This window comes from Neodiprion lecontei, chromosome 4, assembly GCF_021901455.1.
Source record: "Neodiprion lecontei isolate iyNeoLeco1 chromosome 4, iyNeoLeco1.1, whole genome shotgun sequence".
NCBI lineage: Eukaryota > Metazoa > Arthropoda > Insecta > Hymenoptera > Diprionidae > Neodiprion > Neodiprion lecontei.
The window spans coordinates 3,023,798-3,043,536 of record NC_060263.1 but is presented as its reverse complement, the minus strand read 5'-3'; the positions used below and the strand labels follow the sequence as shown (position 1 = coordinate 3,043,536).

The window sequence follows — 19,739 nt, the reverse complement described above, 5'->3', positions numbered from 1 at the left end:
TGTTTAATTCCAGTACGTGTCGGTCGACTCGGCTTCGTGATTTGCACTGGACTGATTTACATTTTTATCGTATATAATATGCACAAATTACGTTCATTCGTTATTAATATATCAGTTTGAATAAATCTCGATAATGAACGATAAAACGACGGCCTCCGTGTTGAGAGCACTTGCGGATAACAAGTTGAAAAATGCAATCTATCAGTCTCACACACGATTCCCAAGTTTCGTCTTTGTCGCGTTCAAATTCGTATGAAAATTCTTCTGCAATTACATTATGAAGGTGAAATTTCATACGGTAGCACGACTGTTCAACTCATGCGCGAATATTTTTCTGTAAATGAGACAGTTGTGATATTTGTCAGTGTTTTAGATAATCTCTACAATTCGAAGAAAAATTCAACGAAACAAGAGAAGATCGTCACGTTCGAGATCTGATTTTTCCAAGACTGTTTTTGGCAGGATCAGGTAACGCTGCAGCATAAAGAACCACCTCGTCAGGTATGTGCGGTGAAACAATATTATATTAGAGCACAGCAAATTGTGCTCTAGTGCTTTCGAAGGAATATAAAATTTGATTAGCGATTTCCGAGGAAATATAAAGTATTATTCAGTGATTGTCGGTTTGCATTTACTTCAATTATTTATGATTTTTGCGTATAGAAATTGTCAGTTACGTACGTAAGCTTACATAGATATACATCGATACAAATCAAATAGGATTCGTTAAATTCAGATGTGGTCGTGTAAATGCCGGTATTGCAAAATACGTATTGACCGGCTGGTTCTGTGGACGTTGGTAAATAACGATTCAATTTTCTTGACGCCAGTCGTGGACCAACTCCGAAATCTACTGGATGCAATCGTAGGGCTCGTCGAATAGAAATTACAGTTCGAATCTTAGTTCACTTTGTTATTATGGCTATAATTCTGGCGGCGAATCGGTAGCAGATGTATCCATCGACAAGTTTTTGAGGTTTGAAAGCACGGTTGAAAGTTGGAATAAACAAAACAACAGAAAGAAGAACCTTGTATTTGTAAATTAATCAGCGGTCGTTATGACGCAGGAAACACCAGCAGTTGCTAATCTTCCATGGTAATTCTTAAGCCAGCCTAACTTTTTCAAACTTATAAAGCGTGAAAATTTATACATGCGATTAAGGTGATTTAATGCTTTTGACAGGGTCGAAAAGTATCGGCCAACAAAATTAGAAGAACTTATATCGCATGAGGAGATAATAAAAACAAGTAGGTGGAAAGTTTTAAGATATTCATAACGCGTACTGTTATTATTACAGTTATTTTATGAGTATTTTATAGATTTATTGTTGGATCGGATTATTGGATACTTGATTTTGTTTCAGTCAACAAATTTATCAAAGAGGACCAGTTACCTCATCTTTTGTTTTATGGACCACCAGGAACAGGGAAAACTAGTACCATACTAGCATCAGCCAAACAGCTCTATACTCCGGCTCAATTTACTTCGATGGTCGGTATAAGAGCAAAAAAATTTTCTAAGCGATTTTCAATTGACACCATTTGACAGACCGTATCTGATTTCTTGAAAATTATTTGGCTATATCTTTTTACATTATTATCAGGTATTGGAACTGAACGCTTCCGACGACAGAGGAATCGGTATAGTTAGAGGACAAATTCTGAACTTTGCCAGCACGCGAACAATTTTCAAACACGGATTTAAATTAATTATTCTTGATGAGGCGGATGCCATGACAAACGACGCTCAAAATGCTCTTCGCAGAAGTAAGATGAGTTAAAATTACTCTTTCACCTGATGCTAATTTCATCGATAGACTCAACATAATTCCGTATTCTTACAGTCATTGAAAAGTATACAGAGAACGTGCGATTTTGCGTGATCTGTAACTATCTAAGCAAGATTATTCCAGCAGTGCAATCGCGTTGCACTAAATTTAGATTTGGTCCTCTGGCACCCGAACAAATAATGCCTCGTCTTGAGTACGTGATTGATAAGGAAAAGTAAGACATATTTTTCTGTATGGAATTCTTTTTTTTATTCTTCTACATTGCCATGGATCCTCGAGTCGTAGGAATCATAGTTTACCACATTTTTACAAATTCAAATATCATGTTACCGAAAGCCTAACAGTGGAAGAAGACGGAAAAAAGGCGTTGATGACGTTAAGCGGAGGAGACATGAGGAAAGTCTTGAACGTACTCCAAAGTACATGGCTTGCTTATGGATCGGTAACTGAGGAAACGGTTTACTCTTGCGTCGGACATCCTCTTCCCAAGGACATAACGAGCATCGCCAATTGGCTACTGAATGAAAACTACGTACTCGCCTATTGCAGTATCCTTTCGCTGTCGCGATGTAAACAAAAAGTGGCAGAAGTTGATAATCGTTGATGCTTTTGATAGTTATAGTAACTGGCCGGTACCTTAACAAATTTCACAGAAATCCAGGACTTGAAAATCAAGAAAGGATTAGCTTTGCAAGATATTTTGACAGAGCTTCATTCCTTTGTAAATAAAAGTGAGTTGAAAAGGCAAATCTCGATAACTTCTCAAGTTGTCGTATTCGAATATTTACGTGCTAATTTAGCGCATCGTGAACGTGTTTATAATTGCTACAAGCATGTTTATTACTTTTCAGTCGAGTTTCCCGATGGCATACTCATCAATTTGGTGGTGAAAATGGCTGATATAGAGCGAAGAGTCGCGACTGGATGCACTGAGGCTGTGCAATTGAATGCTCTTGTTGCAGCATTTCAATGTGCTCGAGAAATACAGTGTTAATTTAGGCGATACCGAACGAAGGTGCATTCGTTATTTCAAATATTGTGTCATATACTCGTTAAAAAATTAGGAAATATACATATATATGAATTTTGATACAAAGAAACGAGAAATATTGGTCATCGCTGCAATTTGACAAAGAAATCGTCATTAGTTTTCGAAAAACTTGAGTGTTACCGGAGTAATCGATGATTTTTGCTAAATGAAAGTGTTTTTTGGCCTGTTTTACACACTTTGAATCTGTACTAGATTTCGTCAGTTAATGTCAATTTAATCTATGTGAAATTCCGATGAAATATCCAGTAGCAAGTCTCTCTACCTCCACTCCTACACGGAGAAGATGAGAGCATTTGGAACGGAAAGTACAGACGAGCGTAATTAGTAAGTAGATAGTCGTCCTACTTTCCTGAAGCTTTTCCCGAGTCTTTGGTTCGGGACCGTCCGCCGGGTTCCGCTAACGGGCTTAAACCGTGTCCACCATATCTATTTGCGTGTAACGTACTACGTGAAAATTATCCACCGAGTGTAGAATTTTCCGAAAGAATCGAGCGGCAGAGAACCTATTTTTAGCTCGGGTAGGCCGAAATGAGTTACGTTCGGTGTAAAGATTTTTCCGCAATGCCGTAATGAGGGGAAGTAGAAAAAAAAAAATAAAAAATGGGAATGAAAATCTCTCGCGCACACTGCACGACCCTTCGGGTATAATAATTATGAATTCACGAGTAGTTTTGTGCGCGCGTACGCGTGTGCAGTTGCAGCAACGGTAGAAAAAGAAGGAAAGTAAGAAAAGTAATGAAATGAAAAAAAAATAAAATAAGATAAACAGAAATAAGTATATTACCGTGCAACTTTTAAAAAGTAGGGCAAACGCAAGCGAACCGACTCGAAACTCGCTAATGTTCCCATTAGTCCGACGTGTTTACCACAAACTTGCGAGCGGCCCGCGCATTCGTGAGTCATTCAAACTGCATGTCGCACCTCGGCACGAAGCGATCATTGACGAAACAGGATTGATCGGAGTAGAAAATACGTAGGTGATTTAAATCGTGAGAAAAAAAATTACCGCCTCTAACGTCGATGTAAATTACAAGAAACATCAGTTGCATCGAGTTGAGTAAGCCGTCAATAATCAAGAATACACGATCGAGTCAACGCGTAAGTTATATGGACGACCGGTATTCGTTAGAGAGAAAAAACCATATACATTCACACGCTGTGATACGAATTAGAGAAATTATGTTAAACTTGACACGATTTTCAGATATGCATGTATACATACTCCTTGCCGTTTTTTTTTTTTTTTTTTTTTTTTCGACTAGTATATAAACGTCCGGGGTGAGAAGAAATAATAATTTTCAAATTAGTAACGTTGTGTTAACGAAATATTGGGGAAAAACTTACTTTTCTTTTTCCAATTTCCATAACGACTCAAAAAACTATACGATTCGAAAATACGAATATATCTTGTTGTATTACAGTTTACTAAATTTCAGACAATTATAGAGTTACGAAACAATGGTTTTCTTTCTCGTTATTATAAATCGTTCCATTATAACGTTATATATATATATATATATATATATGGTATAAAACTTCAAGGTGATAAGAAATAGTCCTACAAAATTTCTTCCCATCTCAAATCTCTCTCTCTCTCTCTCCCTCTCTCTCTCTCTCTCTCTCTCTCTCTTTTTCTTTTTCTCTCACTGGACTGGAAGATCGCCAATTGGACTTGAAAAATCACGGAAGGAATTAGCCAGTCGCGGAAATCACTCAACGAGTGAAAACTGTAAAGAAAGAAAAATTCAAGGACGAAAAGGAAAGGTGATCAACCCTGACCTCGCGTCGACCGCCGCGCCGCTCTGTTCCTCCGTGTGATGCGAATGACGCGAGTGACGGATGACACACTTTCGGGGTTTCCAGCCCCCCGCCCCCCTCCCTCCTTTTCGAAAAAGGGTGGGACCTTTCTTCTCTCTCCCGGCGGCCTCAAATCTCACCCCCCCCCTCCCTTCCCTATACACACACCCCCCCCTCTCTTCCGACGTCGCGGCTTCTTGATTCACCTACGATTGGTGGGAGTTGTTTCGCGTCGTCGCAACAGCGGCCTGCGGGAGAGCTTTTCCTCCAACAACGAGAGAAACTAGCATAGTCGGCACTCTGTCGCGAGAGTCCCGCTCCGCCGCATCTAATTTGGTAGCGTGACGGTTGAAAGGGAAGAAAGTCGACGCGACCGACGTCGTCTTTATTTGATAGTTTTTGTTGTTGTTTTTGATTATTTTTTTTTCTCTCCTTCACACACTTTGGTGAAATCGCTGCTTCGTTATTACACTAGCGTTAATTAACGCGATACGATAACACGATAAGTTTTCTCATATAATTTACACGCGCGTACATATCATTTCTCGTTAATATATACCGGCGCACGTTACGTGTTTGTTCAATAGTCCTTTGCTTGATTGTTATTGTAGCAGTTTTACGCGTAGATACACGTTTGGACAATCTTCGATATATATATATACATATATATATATTATTTTTTTTTTTTATTTCTTCTTCTTCTTCACTTCGTCTTTAAAATTCTCTACGTATACATACATACTGTTGTTGCTGTGAGGAGGTTCGCAACAAGAACGAAAGGAGGGCGTCCCTTTGAGAGACGAGCTCCGTTACTCTCGCCGTGGTTCTCAACGCTGTCGTTATACTCGTGTGAAGAGTCTCGCCTAGTTTCAGGTAAACTGAACAAGAACAAAAAATTAAAAATAAAAATAGTCATAGTTGAAATAAAAAAAAGGCAAAAAAAAAAACAAAAAAAAACCTAACAAATTTAACTACAACAATATCACTCTTGTTGTATGATTTTTAATATCGATCAAGATCCAAGATTCTTGATATAGAAATTCCAGTGAATCGGTTTCATTTATGTACTTTTATCGGTAGACCGATATACTTGACAGAACCAGTTCTGCACCGGTTAATTCACGTCGATTTCTGTATGCCGAATTTTGAATGTGTCATCTTGCGACCGCGTTTTCACCTGTACCTCTTAATCCGATCCCCAGTATCTTATATTTTCATACAGGTACACACCTACATTTGTGTACAAGCAACCGGTACCCCGTTTTAAGTGCGGTGTCATCCGTTCGTTGAATATCAATTCCAAGGGTATACACGTATCGTTAATGCCATGCATATGCGTTCAATCGTTTTATGGGCTCGACGTGTCTCCGTTAAGAAAATCAAGTTTAAGCTACGGGAGAGTTAAAAGGCTGTTTTTACCCGTAGTCTGGCAAAGCTGTCAGATGACGATAATAAAAACAATAATAATAATAATATACGACCGTAACAAACGAGGTCCTTGTTTATTCGAAAATATAAAGCTTTTAACTTGAAATTTCTGCAGGAACGTGAAATGTATGCTCGTACGGATCTCGCGGAATTTTTTCTTTTTAAATCGAATTGTTATCATTGTTTATCGAAAACTCCTTTTCTTTTTCTTTTTCTTTCGTTTCGGGTTTTTGTCAAAACCTGATCGGATTCCCCAGCCGTTGATGTGTTTATAATGGTGTGTCATCAGCTTCTTTCTCATCCTGTTACATACGTACATGATATAGGTATAGGTATATGATATTTTCGCGAGGTGAAGAGATTTCCATTCTTTACCCGTGCAGGGATGTAACTCTAATCGATTTTGTCACTCAAAATGGGGAACACTTTAAATAATAAACGCGCGCGTCAAACGCTCCTTACCGCGAACTATTTTAGTATACCGTATACCAACGTTAATGAGCCGTGAGCGTCGATCAAAACCCGTGAAAAACTCGCCGACGTCGTGGGTGTTTCTTTTTTTATTTTTATTTTTATTTTTTTTTTATTACAAGTATCCAGTGATTTTTACCGTGCGCCTATTTATGTAAATAAATAATCTCATACGGTCACTTCGTCATCTCTTCATCGCGGTTCGATATTTAAACTTGTACATAAAGAGTATTTATCGTTTTCGAAACGTTCTTGAAGTTCCTTTTTTTTTTTTGTTCGAAAAAACTTGCGTTTTATCTGGGCGAATTATGAACTGTAGATATACGGTGTGACGTATTTATGTTTTTATAAGCATGCACGAATCAACTGGATATCGTTTCGCAGAAATATATGTGTACTTACCTATTGTTAATTACCCTAATAACATGAGAGAAAAATGCATTATTGCGTCATCTTAGGACGACTCTTAAAGAATTGACTTTTCAAATCGTGATTATGTTCGGTTATTTATGATTTACTAAATCTTTGGAGATCCTAAAATTGCGAGGTAACAATTTTTTCGAAACATCCGTCGCTGCGGTAACGTAACTAACTTCAACCTCGTTAAGAGATAACACCATTGTAACAGCTGAAAAATTAAGAGGCCAAACTTTGATGATTTATTTTGGGAGTATGAAAAAGACGTAGGATTTCTTTTCAATGGTTTTATTTAACACATATTTAAGTATGAAAGAAACATTTTTTTATTATCATTTTGATGGAAAATTGCGGATTCTTTTCTTTCGGTTTCTTTGAAAAAAAAATTTTTCACTCTGGTACCAACTGGGTATTGTTTTTATGATCTTAAAATATTGTTCAAGCAAGAAAAAAATCGTTTTTTCCAAAATCCTACACCGGTGTTACCCCTTAATTCTCACCATATGTCGCAAAAATCGACTCGAGTGTTTTCCGTACGTTATAAATGAATTATATGTATAATAAATGTAATATAACGTATAATTACATTTAGAGAAAGTGTTGCCTGCTAGTGTTATGATTATCCACAAAATAGCGTGTAATCGCGCATCGCTTGTGTAACTCAAATTAAGGTCTCTTGTTTGTTTATACTTTTAACATTGAAGCAAGTTTGCTGGAATTGATAGAAAAATTAATTCATGCAGTAGGCGTGAGTCTGTCGGTGGTGATACAATCTCGAACACCGTATAACATCGTAACTCATTGAACTATATGGGTGAACATTAACATCATATTATACCCACCTGTTCTCACGTATATCGAACGTCGTGTAAGCAATTCGACTCGGTCGTTAAGTACAAATTAGTTTTCCGTAAGCTCCGATACGTTGAAATATTTATTTCCCTGAGCGGCGTTTCAAAGTTCACAACTTCTCTGTACAAACGTGTTTTTACACGCATGGTCACAAGACACGAGTGTGTAGATACATAATGACAATTGGACAATGCACAACTGATTTTTATCTCGCAATATTTTTTTTTTCACGTGAATCTGTTGCAATTACCGTGAAATTAACTTGAAAACGTTAAAGTAACGAAACATTATGAAAAAAAAAAAAACAAAACTGCTGTTGTAAAATGTTTAAAACGAGTTTCAGAGAGTCGACTTTTAAAAATGCGAACAGGTTTTCTTTCCTTATTATATTTACTAACTGAATTTTCGAAAATCCTAAAAGTCTAAATAAACATTTATTCTGAACATGCATAGTTAAAGCAACGTTACTAACGCCAATCTCATTTTTATTACTTTATAAATGATCTTTATAGAGTTCATGACCGACGATCAAAGGTGTATTGGCTTGAGAAACGTTAACAGTACACAGTGCACTATTTATTCCGATAATTTTCTTTTATACTTTTTCAGTATGGAACGTCTTTGGGTTTCGGTGTTGCTGGTTTTTTGCACAACGTGGGGATGGCACGAAGTTTTTGCGGAGGATTCGGCTGCTGATACGCAAGAGGAATTTGCCCGGCACTACAATTCTCGATACTCAGTTTTCGACGAACCGTACAACGTCGAATTCAAGTATCACAACTACGAGCAGATGAGCCGATTTCTGAGGGCCACTTCTCTACGGTATCAAAATCTGACCGCTCTCTATTCCATAGGGAAATCAGTGAAAGGTATTTCTATGCGGTCTCTCTTCATGTTTAACGTACTACTCCTGGACGTTTATTCGTTTACTTAGAATCGTTTTGTGTGTAATCTTTCAGGCAGAGATCTTTGGGTGATCGTAGTTTCGTCTTCTCCGTACGAGCACGTAATTGGTAACCCGGATGTCAAATACGTCGCCAATATTCACGGAAATGAGGCCGTTGGTCGAGAACTAATGCTGCATCTTGTCCACGTACGTTCAGTCATTCTGATTTTAATACGCCTGTTAGAAATTTTATAGAAAGATTGATTCAGAATTTGACCTTTCATATTTACATAAATTGAGTTGATATATCGTCAGTATTCGAAAGTGAGAAAACTAAGTGACTTCGTTTCTTTATTTTGCTATAATAAATGTCACGTGCGTGGGTGTATAATAGCCGAATAAAATTTACTACAGTCAGTTATAGGAGAAATTATAATACCGTATGCCCGCATTGACGCTTCGATCATTTGACATATCATTGAGCACGAACCACAAAGGCAAGGATTTACGACAGAGAACATTTCGGTCAAGGGTTTTGCATAAAGATGTCAAATTCAGCGAACAACAACAACAATTTAATAACGCCTATAATAATTTCTCTAAATTTATTTTCATCTTTTGCGACCGGTTTAGCTCCTGGTAACCAAATACGGAACCGATCCCTACATCACCTGGCTTTTGGACAAGACGCGAATTCACATATTGCCCTCCATGAACCCTGACGGTTTCGAGGTGTCGAAGGAAGGAACGTGCGAAGGTGGTCAAGGAAGGTGAGTGATCGTAAAATTCTTCGTACATTCCCTTTTCGATGATGCGGGGAAGAAACTGCGGCGCCTGCATAAGCTTGCGATCATTCTAATTTTATTTTGTTCTTTTCATCTCTTAACCAGGTACAACGCTCGTGGATTTGATCTGAACCGAAACTTCCCAGATTACTTTAAACAGAACAATAAGTGGAGTCAGCCAGAAACTGAAGCCGTTAAGGATTGGGTCTCAAAGATACAGTTCGTACTTTCTGGAAGTCTTCATGGCGGTGCTTTGGTCGCCAGTTATCCCTTTGACAACACCCCAAACTCGAGTAAGATTATACAATTTAAACAACATTCATGCTTTCGGAATAATTACATTACGTTACGCGTTACGCAATCGTGGGATGTTTAAACTTTTTTTATCTTTTTTTTCCTTTTTACAAACAGTGGTTACACTACTGTGACTATTATTATCCGAGTTAGAAAGTGTATGTATGAATATTAAGTTTCGTTTGACAATGAACAGATTATCACTGCGTCGCGCTATGTGTATGTTATTATTATTATTTTTATCTTTTTCATCAGTATTACGTATTCACTATATGCGGGTGGACTGAATGAGAACGTTATCCGTTGCGTGTGCATGATTCCATTTTACACAAAATGTCCCAGTAAATGCATCCGGTCAGTGCGAGGACCGTAACGGGTCATACAGATTTTCATGATAATCTTGATGATTGTTTTGACACCTCGACAACGCAGTTGCGAACTGTGGGAAATGATTTCGCAATTAAACATTTCCAAGGAATTAGAAATTTCTCCGTAGTATTCGTATATATCCTATACATATATCTTTTATTCAGCGAGTCAACTGCAACCGCACCAACTTTGCGTGTGTATTTCTATAATACACTAAATTTGACCTGAAAAATACTTTTCCATCTCCACCTTATATTTGGCTAGAATATTTATTGTTTGCGTGTGGGTTTCACGCAACCAGGAATTTGTCGTTCGGCCCCGTTATGCGCAGGTATGCTAATTTTAAATATCGTAATAATCAAATCCTTAAATACGTATAGGCATCTTCATTACTCCGAATCGCATATCAAGATCCTCATCTTAGATATCCGTTCGCGAATACATCCGTTATATAGGTAGATGTGGGTACTGTATACGTTTTATATTTATAACAGTAACCAGCTTCCCGATTGATTATATTATAAATGGCTCTCGAGAAGGTCAGTGGGCCGTTTATACATATATACTGCAATGTCCAGACATTGGCAACTGTGATTTCAATTTTTTCAACAAGCCCATTACAGTGTTCCAGAGCTACAGTTCGACGCCTAGCATATCCCCGGACGACGACGTCTTCCGTCACTTATCCCTGACGTATTCCCGAAGTCACGGTTCGATGCATCGTGGCGCTGCCTGTTCGCCGAACCAGCCGGGATTTAAAAACGGCATTACGAACGGTGCCGAGTGGTATCCGCTAACCGGCGGTATGCAGGACTTCAACTACGTATGGAACGGGTGCATGGAGATCACCCTCGAGTTGTCATGCTGCAAGTATCCACCGGCCGAGGATCTCCCCCGTTACTGGGCCGAGAATCGCGAAGTAAGCGTCTCTGTCCGTCCATCCGTCGGCTGTTGGCCGTTTTAGTATTTCCCTTTCTCTTTTTTATGACATATTATACATGTGTGCATTTCTCTTGGTTTTTTTTTCTTTTACTTTTCCCCACGTATGTAGGCGCTCATCAAGTTTCTAGCCGAAGTCCATCGCGGTGTTCAAGGTTTCGTTATCGACGAGAATGGCAATCCCGTGGAACGAGCCTCTCTCAAAGTGAAATCGCGGGATGTCGGTTTTGTCACAACTAAATACGGGGAATTCTGGAGAGTTCTTCTTCCGGGAATCTACAAACTCGAGGCATGCTCATTTGCCACTTATGTGTTATTATACACGATTAAAATAGTACAATTTTTTCCTGCTATACTATTATGTAACACCATCAACGTTTCGAGGTATATGCATAATCATTCTCCGTAATTGCTTCAGGTCTACGCCGACGGTTACCTGCCTCGAGAGGTTGAGTTCATGGTAATCGAGCAACATCCCACACTCCTCAATGTCACTCTTCGCGCTACCAAGGTAATTTAGAAATTAGCAACGAATTCGTTCGGGCGACGATTGTCTTCGTGCAACGATGGTTGCGGCCCGCAAGGCGGGCGGAATTAACCGTTAAGGTTACCGTTAAGTGTCTCGCGTATTGACCGATTAGCCCACCTTCAAGCAATATTGAAAACTTTGCTGGCTTACGGACCGGAACGATACCTCCTTGATGCAAATGACCAGCAAAACTTCCCCACGTACATACGTTACCATTTCCTCTTGTTGACTCTGACCTGTGAATTCGAAACTTGTACCGCTACTACACATACCTACCTTTAATAACGCCCGTTACATACCAGTAACGTAACATACTTACACATACCTATGTTTGGATTCACACCCGCCTAACGTTGAACGGGTATCAGAGCAACTGGATTTCCGTATTTTTATATCAACCGAATATTATTCTGGGTGTTGAGTTGTTGAAACGATCGAAGGTGCTAAATATTGGTAAGGGTTGAATGGGAAGAGATGGTCGTGTCTCGTTTCAGAGATGGGAGTATAATAGTCAGCCCGATCGAGCGAATCAGGAAGTACCTCGGGACGTGCCCGTCGTATCTCCTTCGATCTTCGCGGACTTCGTAAACGCTACTACTTCTTACACTGTTTCGTCAAATCCAACTGCACAACCTATCCGAGATGTTAAGGAAAACATTCCGAAACAGGGTGACGAAACCGTTCCCGAAGCAGCTGCCGTGCCCACCGCAACGGCCGCCGACTTCGTATTTCCCTCCTCCTAATATAACACTAATCGTCTTGATAACAATGACCCCCTAACTTCGGCTAATATCACAAATTATGTAAGTATTTTTCTCTTACATCGCGATCGAAAGCGAAAATTAATGAAACGGCGTACAAGCTTCCGTTGCTTCTTTTATAATGTGCAATCTATCACCTCATCATCTCACGTTCGGGTATTGTTGTTATCTCATTTCTTTCTACAGCTGTTATGTGCCTCTTTCAATAACCATTAAATTGGAGCCATCAATTTTAATTAGAATCGTAGATTCAGAATAATTTCATCGACTGGAGGATATCATCTTTATATATACGAGCATGATCCTCCTTGACGACACGTTGACTCGTGTTCCAGGTTCAATCAATTATACCCAATTTCAGCAAAATCGAAAAATTACTCCTTCTGGCAAATCCCACCGTGCGTCAAGATACACGAGAAGAAACCCGTTGGGAAATCACCAAGTGAAAAAGATGTACGATGATAATAAGAGCCGCACGGTTTCGAATTGCTATTTCCGAGCTTACCATTAGCTGACATACTATACTTACACACATATATTATATACCTATACGTATAGGTATATATCACGCGACCAATGACAGCACTTTATATCACTACCCATATACTTATGCACAATCGCGCTGCGTTACCAGGGAAGTTTATACTAATGAAAAATCATTACTACTTTGTTCATTTGTTCTGCCGCACACATGTCCTTCCATGCCATCCAAGTCAGATGCGACGTTCAATACCTGGACTCGTCTTCTCTCATCCATAATTCATTAACCCACAGCTTCTGCATGCATGTAACGTGTCTTTTTTCTGTACACTGCGTTTAATGTCACTGAAACTGATATACGTATTGAATGTTGTGTTGAAAGAAGAAGAAGAAGGAGACGAAACATTGAAAAATCATCAATATTATTCCAATTATTATTTCAACAATTGTTTGTTTAACTACAATTCGTGCGCAGGTGCTGACGTTCTATCATCGAATAATTGGTTATCGATGGAAATGAAGAAACTTACAAGCCGTATTTTGAATTGTTCTTTTTCACAGAGGCAAGACCACATTGGCGGTAACCAAGGGACGGTGGGTGTATACGCAGGACGACCATCTGAAACTCACCGGGAGCAGAGACCATCGCCTTATTACACTCAGGGCCATTACAGGCCGAATTCAGGGGCAAACACGGCAGCCGGTGACAATGGGAACGGGATTTTTTCTTCCATCAGTAGCGGCTTCAACTCGATTGTTACGAATCTTTTCGGCTAGTTCGAGTAGCATCGAACTGTTTCTAAATTCAGACAATTAGCTACACTATTATTTTTTAACATCGCCACTGACGATCGCGTATATGATGATATATTTACATATACGTGGATTTATGAATTTATTACCTACGCGTACCGCAATTATGTATGAGGTACGTTACACGCGTTACGTATGCATATTGTAAGGATTACTTACCCGTAGGTTGTGTCACTTAATTAAATATAGGGGGACCAATCGATCGAACCTCCATGGATTCGATTCATAACGTGAATTTTTCATTTATAATCGTAAATCACACTTAACCTTCAGCTGGCACCTTTATCTGGTGTAACATTGCTGGCACCTTGGGGCCATGCATCGAAGTAATTTCATATTTTGAGTTCAATTTTTTTTTTTGGTATTCACTTGAGTGTCTTTTACAAGATAAAAAGATCGCATGGATCATTTTTAAATTTAAGGTAGTAAAATTTTTTTTAAAAGGCAATCTCAATTATAAACCCTTGAGTCACGAACGACCCCTAGGTACCAGCTAAAGGTTATTATTACCCGGTGAAAACTGCACCGTTCACTTGCGTACACCGGAAGAAAACCGTGTGGTGCTAATTCGTGAAGTCGTCACTGTACTACGTTTGTAGAAGTTAATTTCATCATGCGCTAGAGTAATTGCATTGGGAAAATCTTCTTCATTGTTGTTTTTCCTTTTTGTCAATTAACTGATTTCATGTGGTTCACCGTTCGTTACAATACTGCCTATAGTTATTTATTTTTATTTATTTTCTTCTACTAACAATTATTCAAATCACGAAACTGCAGATGGTGATATATATATATATATATAATTTTTCAACGCGTTTCTCAGTCTTAACTTTCGTTTAGGTATGATATATCACTCGATATATATTTTCGTTACCGAAAATTCATGCTGCAAATACGTTTGGCATGAGCGCATGTGTTGATAAAAATCAATGCCTTCAGAGGATTCTTTCGTTATAATTATATCTTTAAGCTTCTGATTTATTTTCACCGGGCCAATTATCTTTCCAATATCAGCAGGTCACGCGGTCATCGGCATTAAAGAAATTCTTACGCATAGGTGGAAAATGATAGTCAGATGAATAATTAAAACGATTGCAGTATTCCGTAACTGTGCTTCAGCTTCGTGTACGCCAAGAGACTACAAAAGAATAAACAATAGAAACAACTATATCATTACCGAACTAATAGCTACACACAGTTGTCACGTCAGCGATGACAGTGATGGGTAAAATATTGAGTAAATAGCGATTCCCTAAATAGATCCGAGAGCGCACAAGATTGATAAAAAAATCGACCTAAAGAGGAAAGATATACTGGAGTACCTGTCGACACTTTCTCTCACATTCCATTCAAGAAAATATTACATATATATAAATATATGTGTGTATGCATTCGAAACAAAATATATACACAGCTACCTATATAATATTGGATAAAAAGCCAGTGATTATACTGGCGTTCATTCATATAACACGATATATAAAGAAGACGGAAAATCTGTGACTAAATTTAGTATGAAAATAATCGTTGTTTAATATTTGAAACAAAAAGTGAAAATAAATTTAAAAAAAAAAAAACACAAATTAAATGTGAAAGTATTTTTGTAATACGCTATCGGTGCAGATTACGCGCAAAGTATAATATAGGTTATAAAATTTTTATTTTTAATGATCTAATATAATATATTGAATTGTTCATTCGTTACGTGAAAATATAATACGCAATTAAACCACAGTATACGTATAATATATCCGTACATAATATCATATTTATTGTTAAGTACAAGAATTATCACAATAAAATATTATTAATTATAACAATAAATGAATATATCTCAAAACAATTCCTCAGTCGTTCTTAGGGTCTATTGTACAAATTAAACGCGTACTTAGCCGCGACTATAATTATCTACTACATTACATTTTTAGAGAAAAACGGTCGGATACGTTATAATCGTCCATATTATGTCTAACACGTTTCAAAAATTTATTTGTAACAGTATAATATAATACTTCCGTTGACATTATCACTCGAAGATTTGCATGTTCGTTTTTTTTTTTTTTATATGTTACGTATTTTGAGAATGAACCTTTACTACAGTGCAGTGGCTTGCACTGTATATCTGCGCACCACTGTGCTGCATGAGATATAATACTTGAACATTGTGCGTTCAGTTCAGTATTAATTATACAAATAATCATCCATACAATAATTTAATCCAACTATAACGTTACTTGAGTTCTGCAGAATATTTTCAGAGCTCAAATAATGATAGTTTACTGCACATAATATCGCAAATGAAGTTTGAAAATTCTTCTTATATTATCTTATTCGAAGAAATTAAATTTGTTACACAATTTTACTAATTAAACTAACATACGCATACGTACGCACAACTTTATAGTAGGTACGTTTCTACATAATGTACACATATATTGTACAGGTCTATTCAATTATTATTATTATTATTATAATCGTACATGCCAGCTTACTCTGGGACGACTCTACACGTCGATGATGCTATTTCGCTTCTTATCAGCATCCGCGACGTCCAAGTCGTTACCGAGACTCCCTACGCGGCTGCGCATACCAATTCCACCCCCTTGCCCAGTTGCTTTAAGTTTTTCCTGCATCTGGGCGAGAATGTCTTGCATACGGCGGATCTATAATTTAGGATCAAAGAAAGGTTTCAAACATCCCAACGGTTGATATTAAATCACGCGTAGAGCGTAACCGGAATCCGTGATTCTCACCTCTTCGTCTTTTTGCAACAGCAGCCTATCCGTGTCGGATATACTGTGCTCAAAGTGCGGTCCGGAGTCCCGTTTAAGTTTGCTTTAGAAAATTATCAAACAGTTATTAAATCGCCGGTCAAAGAGCCGATATACTGTCGATATTATATTGTAATTAGGGCCCGGATAAATATGTATTCAAAATTACAAAGTATATACGTATAATATATACTTGAATTACTAAAATATTGAAAAAAAATATGGAAAATAGAATTACTCCATTTTCTGCATCCAAACATCATACTTTATGCAGAAAACCAAATAAGGAATGAAAATGATTTAAATAAAAAATATTTATTTACATATTAATCCGGGTCCTGATTATAACATACCTCCGTTCGCGTATCGCTTGCTGTGAAATTTGCGATATACACTGGGCGCGAAAGTTCTCATAGTGTACGTCCTGCGTTACATCTTTCAAGTCCTGCATGTGTGTTGATATCAGCATCGTTCGTAGCTTCACAAAGTCGCTGTGTTTCGGATTTTCAACTGCAATATAAAGCGACGACAATCGTTAATTTTCATTCAATCTTAGCTTATGTCTGCAGTATATATGTCCTGAAAATTGATACCTTCAACCACACCCCAGGGATACTGTCGACCGCGTACTTTTCTCCCGGCAACCTCGAGGACCGTTGAACTTCCGATAACGGCAAATGGGGTGCAGGCCTTCAGCTCTTTGTCCTGCTGCTTGAAATCCTCGTCCTCGTCGCTGTCGCAGTCCGGGAATTGGTATATCTTTGATCGAAATAACAGAGGTGTGTAAGAATTAACACGCGGGAATTACAGTGCAAGGTATATATTACGATGTACGTAATGTATCACCTGGATATCGTGTTCGTCTATGTCGGCCAAAATTCTCTCCTTAAGTTTCTTAACTTCGTGTGCTGTTAGGGTGTCCGCTTTAGCGATAATCGGTACTATATTCACCTTCCGATGCAATCGTCGCATCACTTCCAAGTCCATTTGCCTTAAACTGTGGAAACAAAAAATATTATATAAACCGCGATATTTTCTGCTCAGAAAGACTTGTTCGCGTTTTTTTAATGCAACTGCATTATGTGACCCGAGATGCGATTTCTGCTGGAATCATTCATTCTCGATCAGGCTGAAGTTTGTAACGTTATTCTATTGATGCATATTTAGCAAAAAGTCGTTATTTTGCAAGTTTAGGATTACCTGAAATTTAACAAACCGTTAATACAGCATCAACATACTCAGATTTTGTAAATTCAATTTCTTCACTTATTATTCTAAAGGTGCGAAATAGCAATGTTTTCTGATACGTTAACGTTACTAACTTCAGCCTCGTCATCCTCGCGCAACTTACCGTGAAAAATTTAAAAAGAAACAAATAAAAAAATAACCCACCCGTGGCCATACGGCGGTATGAAGTACAGGCAGCAATGCACTCTGTTGTCTTGGATATTTTTTCGATTTAATCCGCTTTCGTCGGTGAAATACTGACGGAATTGTTCGTCTATGTAAGCTGAGCAGGCCTTCCACGTGTCATCGCAATTTACAGAATCGCCAAATCCTAGCGAAAGAATCGAGCAAATGAAAATTAATTACATAGTTGAACGAGGCAGCGTTAAATCCCTAGTGAAATCGTTTAAAAAATTGAAAACACGAAATCATTTATTTATTTATTTCGATTCGTATAAAATTTACCTGGCGTGTCAACAATCGTTAGTCGAAGTCTCACTCCGCGTTCTTCGATATCCATAGTTTTTTTTTCTACCGTTGTAGTTTTCTCAACACGTTCTGTAATTATTTACACTTTCGTAATATGCATATACCACGTTTGATGATGAAATACGCACGTGTGCGAAATGCGCGCGCGATTTATAAGCATGTTATACCTAAGGCGTCGGGAATTCGACGATCTTTGTAGAGATCCCCAAGGAATAGACTGTTTATCAGTGTTGATTTACCCAGGCCAGTCTCGCCCACAACCATTAACGTAAATTCGAATCCTCTTTTCACAGACTTTCGGTGAACTTGTTCCGGGAGAGTAGCAAATCCAATATAGTCCCTGTCTTGCTGAATAAAGTTCAATAATTTTCTTTAACATTTTAAATACATTCAACAATCATTGTATGAGACGTGCAGGTTGGGAGGGATTAATGCGAGATTATGCCGCAATATCTGTGACACATGATTGCAATCTCGCGGCGAAGATAATTATATTACGCAATAGAGTTTTCCTATTATTTCAATTACGCGTAAATAAAACGCGATTTAAAAAATATAACGGATGAAATTTTAGTACTGTTTCACTTACCGCCAGACATATCGGAGACCGCCTTATGTTACACAGGTGCAACAACAATAGGGACAACAATAACACCGCGACAATCAACCACCGTTTTCAATTAGATATTCGTTTACCGATACGATTGCATTGGCGTTATATATGCGCCTTACAACTGATACGCAACAGCCTAGCGCAGTGATATTTCTGCAGGCCTTTTGCTGACAATAAAGAGGAAGCGGGATATGCCTGCCGGCAGGGCAAACTTGCGAGGGGTGAATGCTTTGAACTGCGTCAGCGCACAACACCCTCGCAATCACGCAACAACCAGCTCTCGATCAATATATCAAGTTCTAATTTGCCTCCTCGCCGTCACCGGCGCCAATACGCGGACGCTATAAACACTTGATAATTGTATTTTTCCTGATCTACTATTGAGCGTATGCCCCTTTCCCCCATCTGGGTATATAACGGTTGGAAAAACCATACTAAAAAATTTCAGGTACATTTGTTTTTAGGTATTGCATACCTGTAAGGTTATTCATAAAAGTACTGCATTCAAGGAGGTTGAAGTTAGTTACGTTCTCGTAACGATACATTGGGAAAAAATCACTATTTTTTCATTTTTATAAAGATATTGAAGGGACTTATAAGATTGAAAAATATGATCAAGTTTTGTTTTATTATACGGTTACTGAATTTCGAACAGTTTTAAAATCGCGAAATAACGGTTTTTCCTCGTTGTCGGCACGAATCGTTACGGTAACGTTCGTAACTTCAACGTGATTGCATTTACGCCTAAATACTTTATTCTTCACAACTCAAACTTATAGAAATAGACGATTTTGCCCGCCTGCTGACCATGAAAAAAACACGTCATTTTTCGCAATGAATGACGTGCGCGTTTGGAAATGCCGAATCATTTCTCCACTAGCGGGCAAAAACACCTTTTATTCACTAGTGAAATAATACTTCGCTACTAGTCGACAAATGGTTCGCTATTTCCAAACGCGCATGTCATTCGTTGAGAA

At 38.2% G+C, this 19,739-nt stretch overlaps 3 protein-coding genes across 9 annotated transcripts; 2 read left to right on the top strand and 1 right to left on the bottom strand.

Annotated features, from left to right (window-relative positions):
• The first annotated feature begins 432 nt into the window (after positions 1 to 432).
• On the top strand, positions 433 to 15,290 carry LOC107224166 (carboxypeptidase M). Of its 5 annotated transcripts, none has more exons than XR_006903896.1 (11): positions 433 to 501; positions 8,416 to 8,675; positions 8,766 to 8,899; positions 9,326 to 9,462; positions 9,583 to 9,770; positions 10,442 to 10,471; positions 10,764 to 11,059; positions 11,192 to 11,368; positions 11,498 to 11,590; positions 12,103 to 12,411; positions 13,411 to 13,549. XR_006903896.1 is itself a non-coding variant. In XM_046737363.1 (10 exons), the coding sequence occupies exons 1-10, from the start codon at positions 2,738 to 2,740 to the stop codon at positions 13,624 to 13,626; spliced, it is 1,599 nt and encodes a 532-aa protein (XP_046593319.1). In that variant the 5' UTR covers positions 2,685 to 2,737; the 3' UTR covers positions 13,627 to 15,290. The 5 variants fall into 5 exon arrangements, 1 of the variants encoding a protein (XP_046593319.1); XR_006903894.1 differs by lacking the exon at positions 433 to 501 and adding an exon at positions 2,685 to 2,805; XR_001525667.2 differs by lacking the exon at positions 433 to 501 and adding an exon at positions 4,867 to 5,511.
• On the top strand, positions 435 to 2,784 carry LOC107224167 (replication factor C subunit 5). The gene is made up of 9 exons (XM_015664117.2): positions 435 to 501; positions 737 to 1,096; positions 1,184 to 1,248; positions 1,365 to 1,492; positions 1,605 to 1,767; positions 1,845 to 2,004; positions 2,127 to 2,338; positions 2,444 to 2,521; positions 2,642 to 2,784. Exons 2-9 carry the CDS (start codon positions 1,059 to 1,061, stop codon positions 2,782 to 2,784), a joined length of 987 nt encoding a protein of 328 aa, XP_015519603.1. The 5' UTR covers positions 435 to 501; positions 737 to 1,058.
• Positions 15,291 to 15,412: 122 nt separating the features above from the next.
• Positions 15,413 to 19,672, bottom strand: LOC107224159 (septin-2). 3 transcript variants are annotated; one of them, XM_046737368.1, is made up of 9 exons: positions 19,570 to 19,672; positions 18,317 to 18,497; positions 18,126 to 18,218; positions 17,826 to 17,991; positions 17,280 to 17,430; positions 17,027 to 17,192; positions 16,787 to 16,943; positions 16,416 to 16,497; positions 15,413 to 16,325 (listed from the first exon to the last, which is right to left on the bottom strand). In XM_046737368.1, the coding sequence occupies exons 1-9, from the start codon at positions 19,570 to 19,572 to the stop codon at positions 16,167 to 16,169; spliced, it is 1,158 nt and encodes a 385-aa protein (XP_046593324.1). In that variant the 5' UTR covers positions 19,573 to 19,672; the 3' UTR covers positions 15,413 to 16,166. The 3 variants fall into 3 exon arrangements, with proteins under 3 accessions (XP_046593324.1, XP_046593325.1, XP_015519590.1); XM_046737369.1 differs by lacking the exon at positions 19,570 to 19,672 and adding an exon at positions 18,739 to 19,506; XM_015664104.2 differs by lacking the exon at positions 19,570 to 19,672 and adding an exon at positions 18,739 to 19,506 and having other exon boundaries at positions 18,317 to 18,493.
• Positions 19,673 to 19,739: the final 67 nt, after the last annotated feature.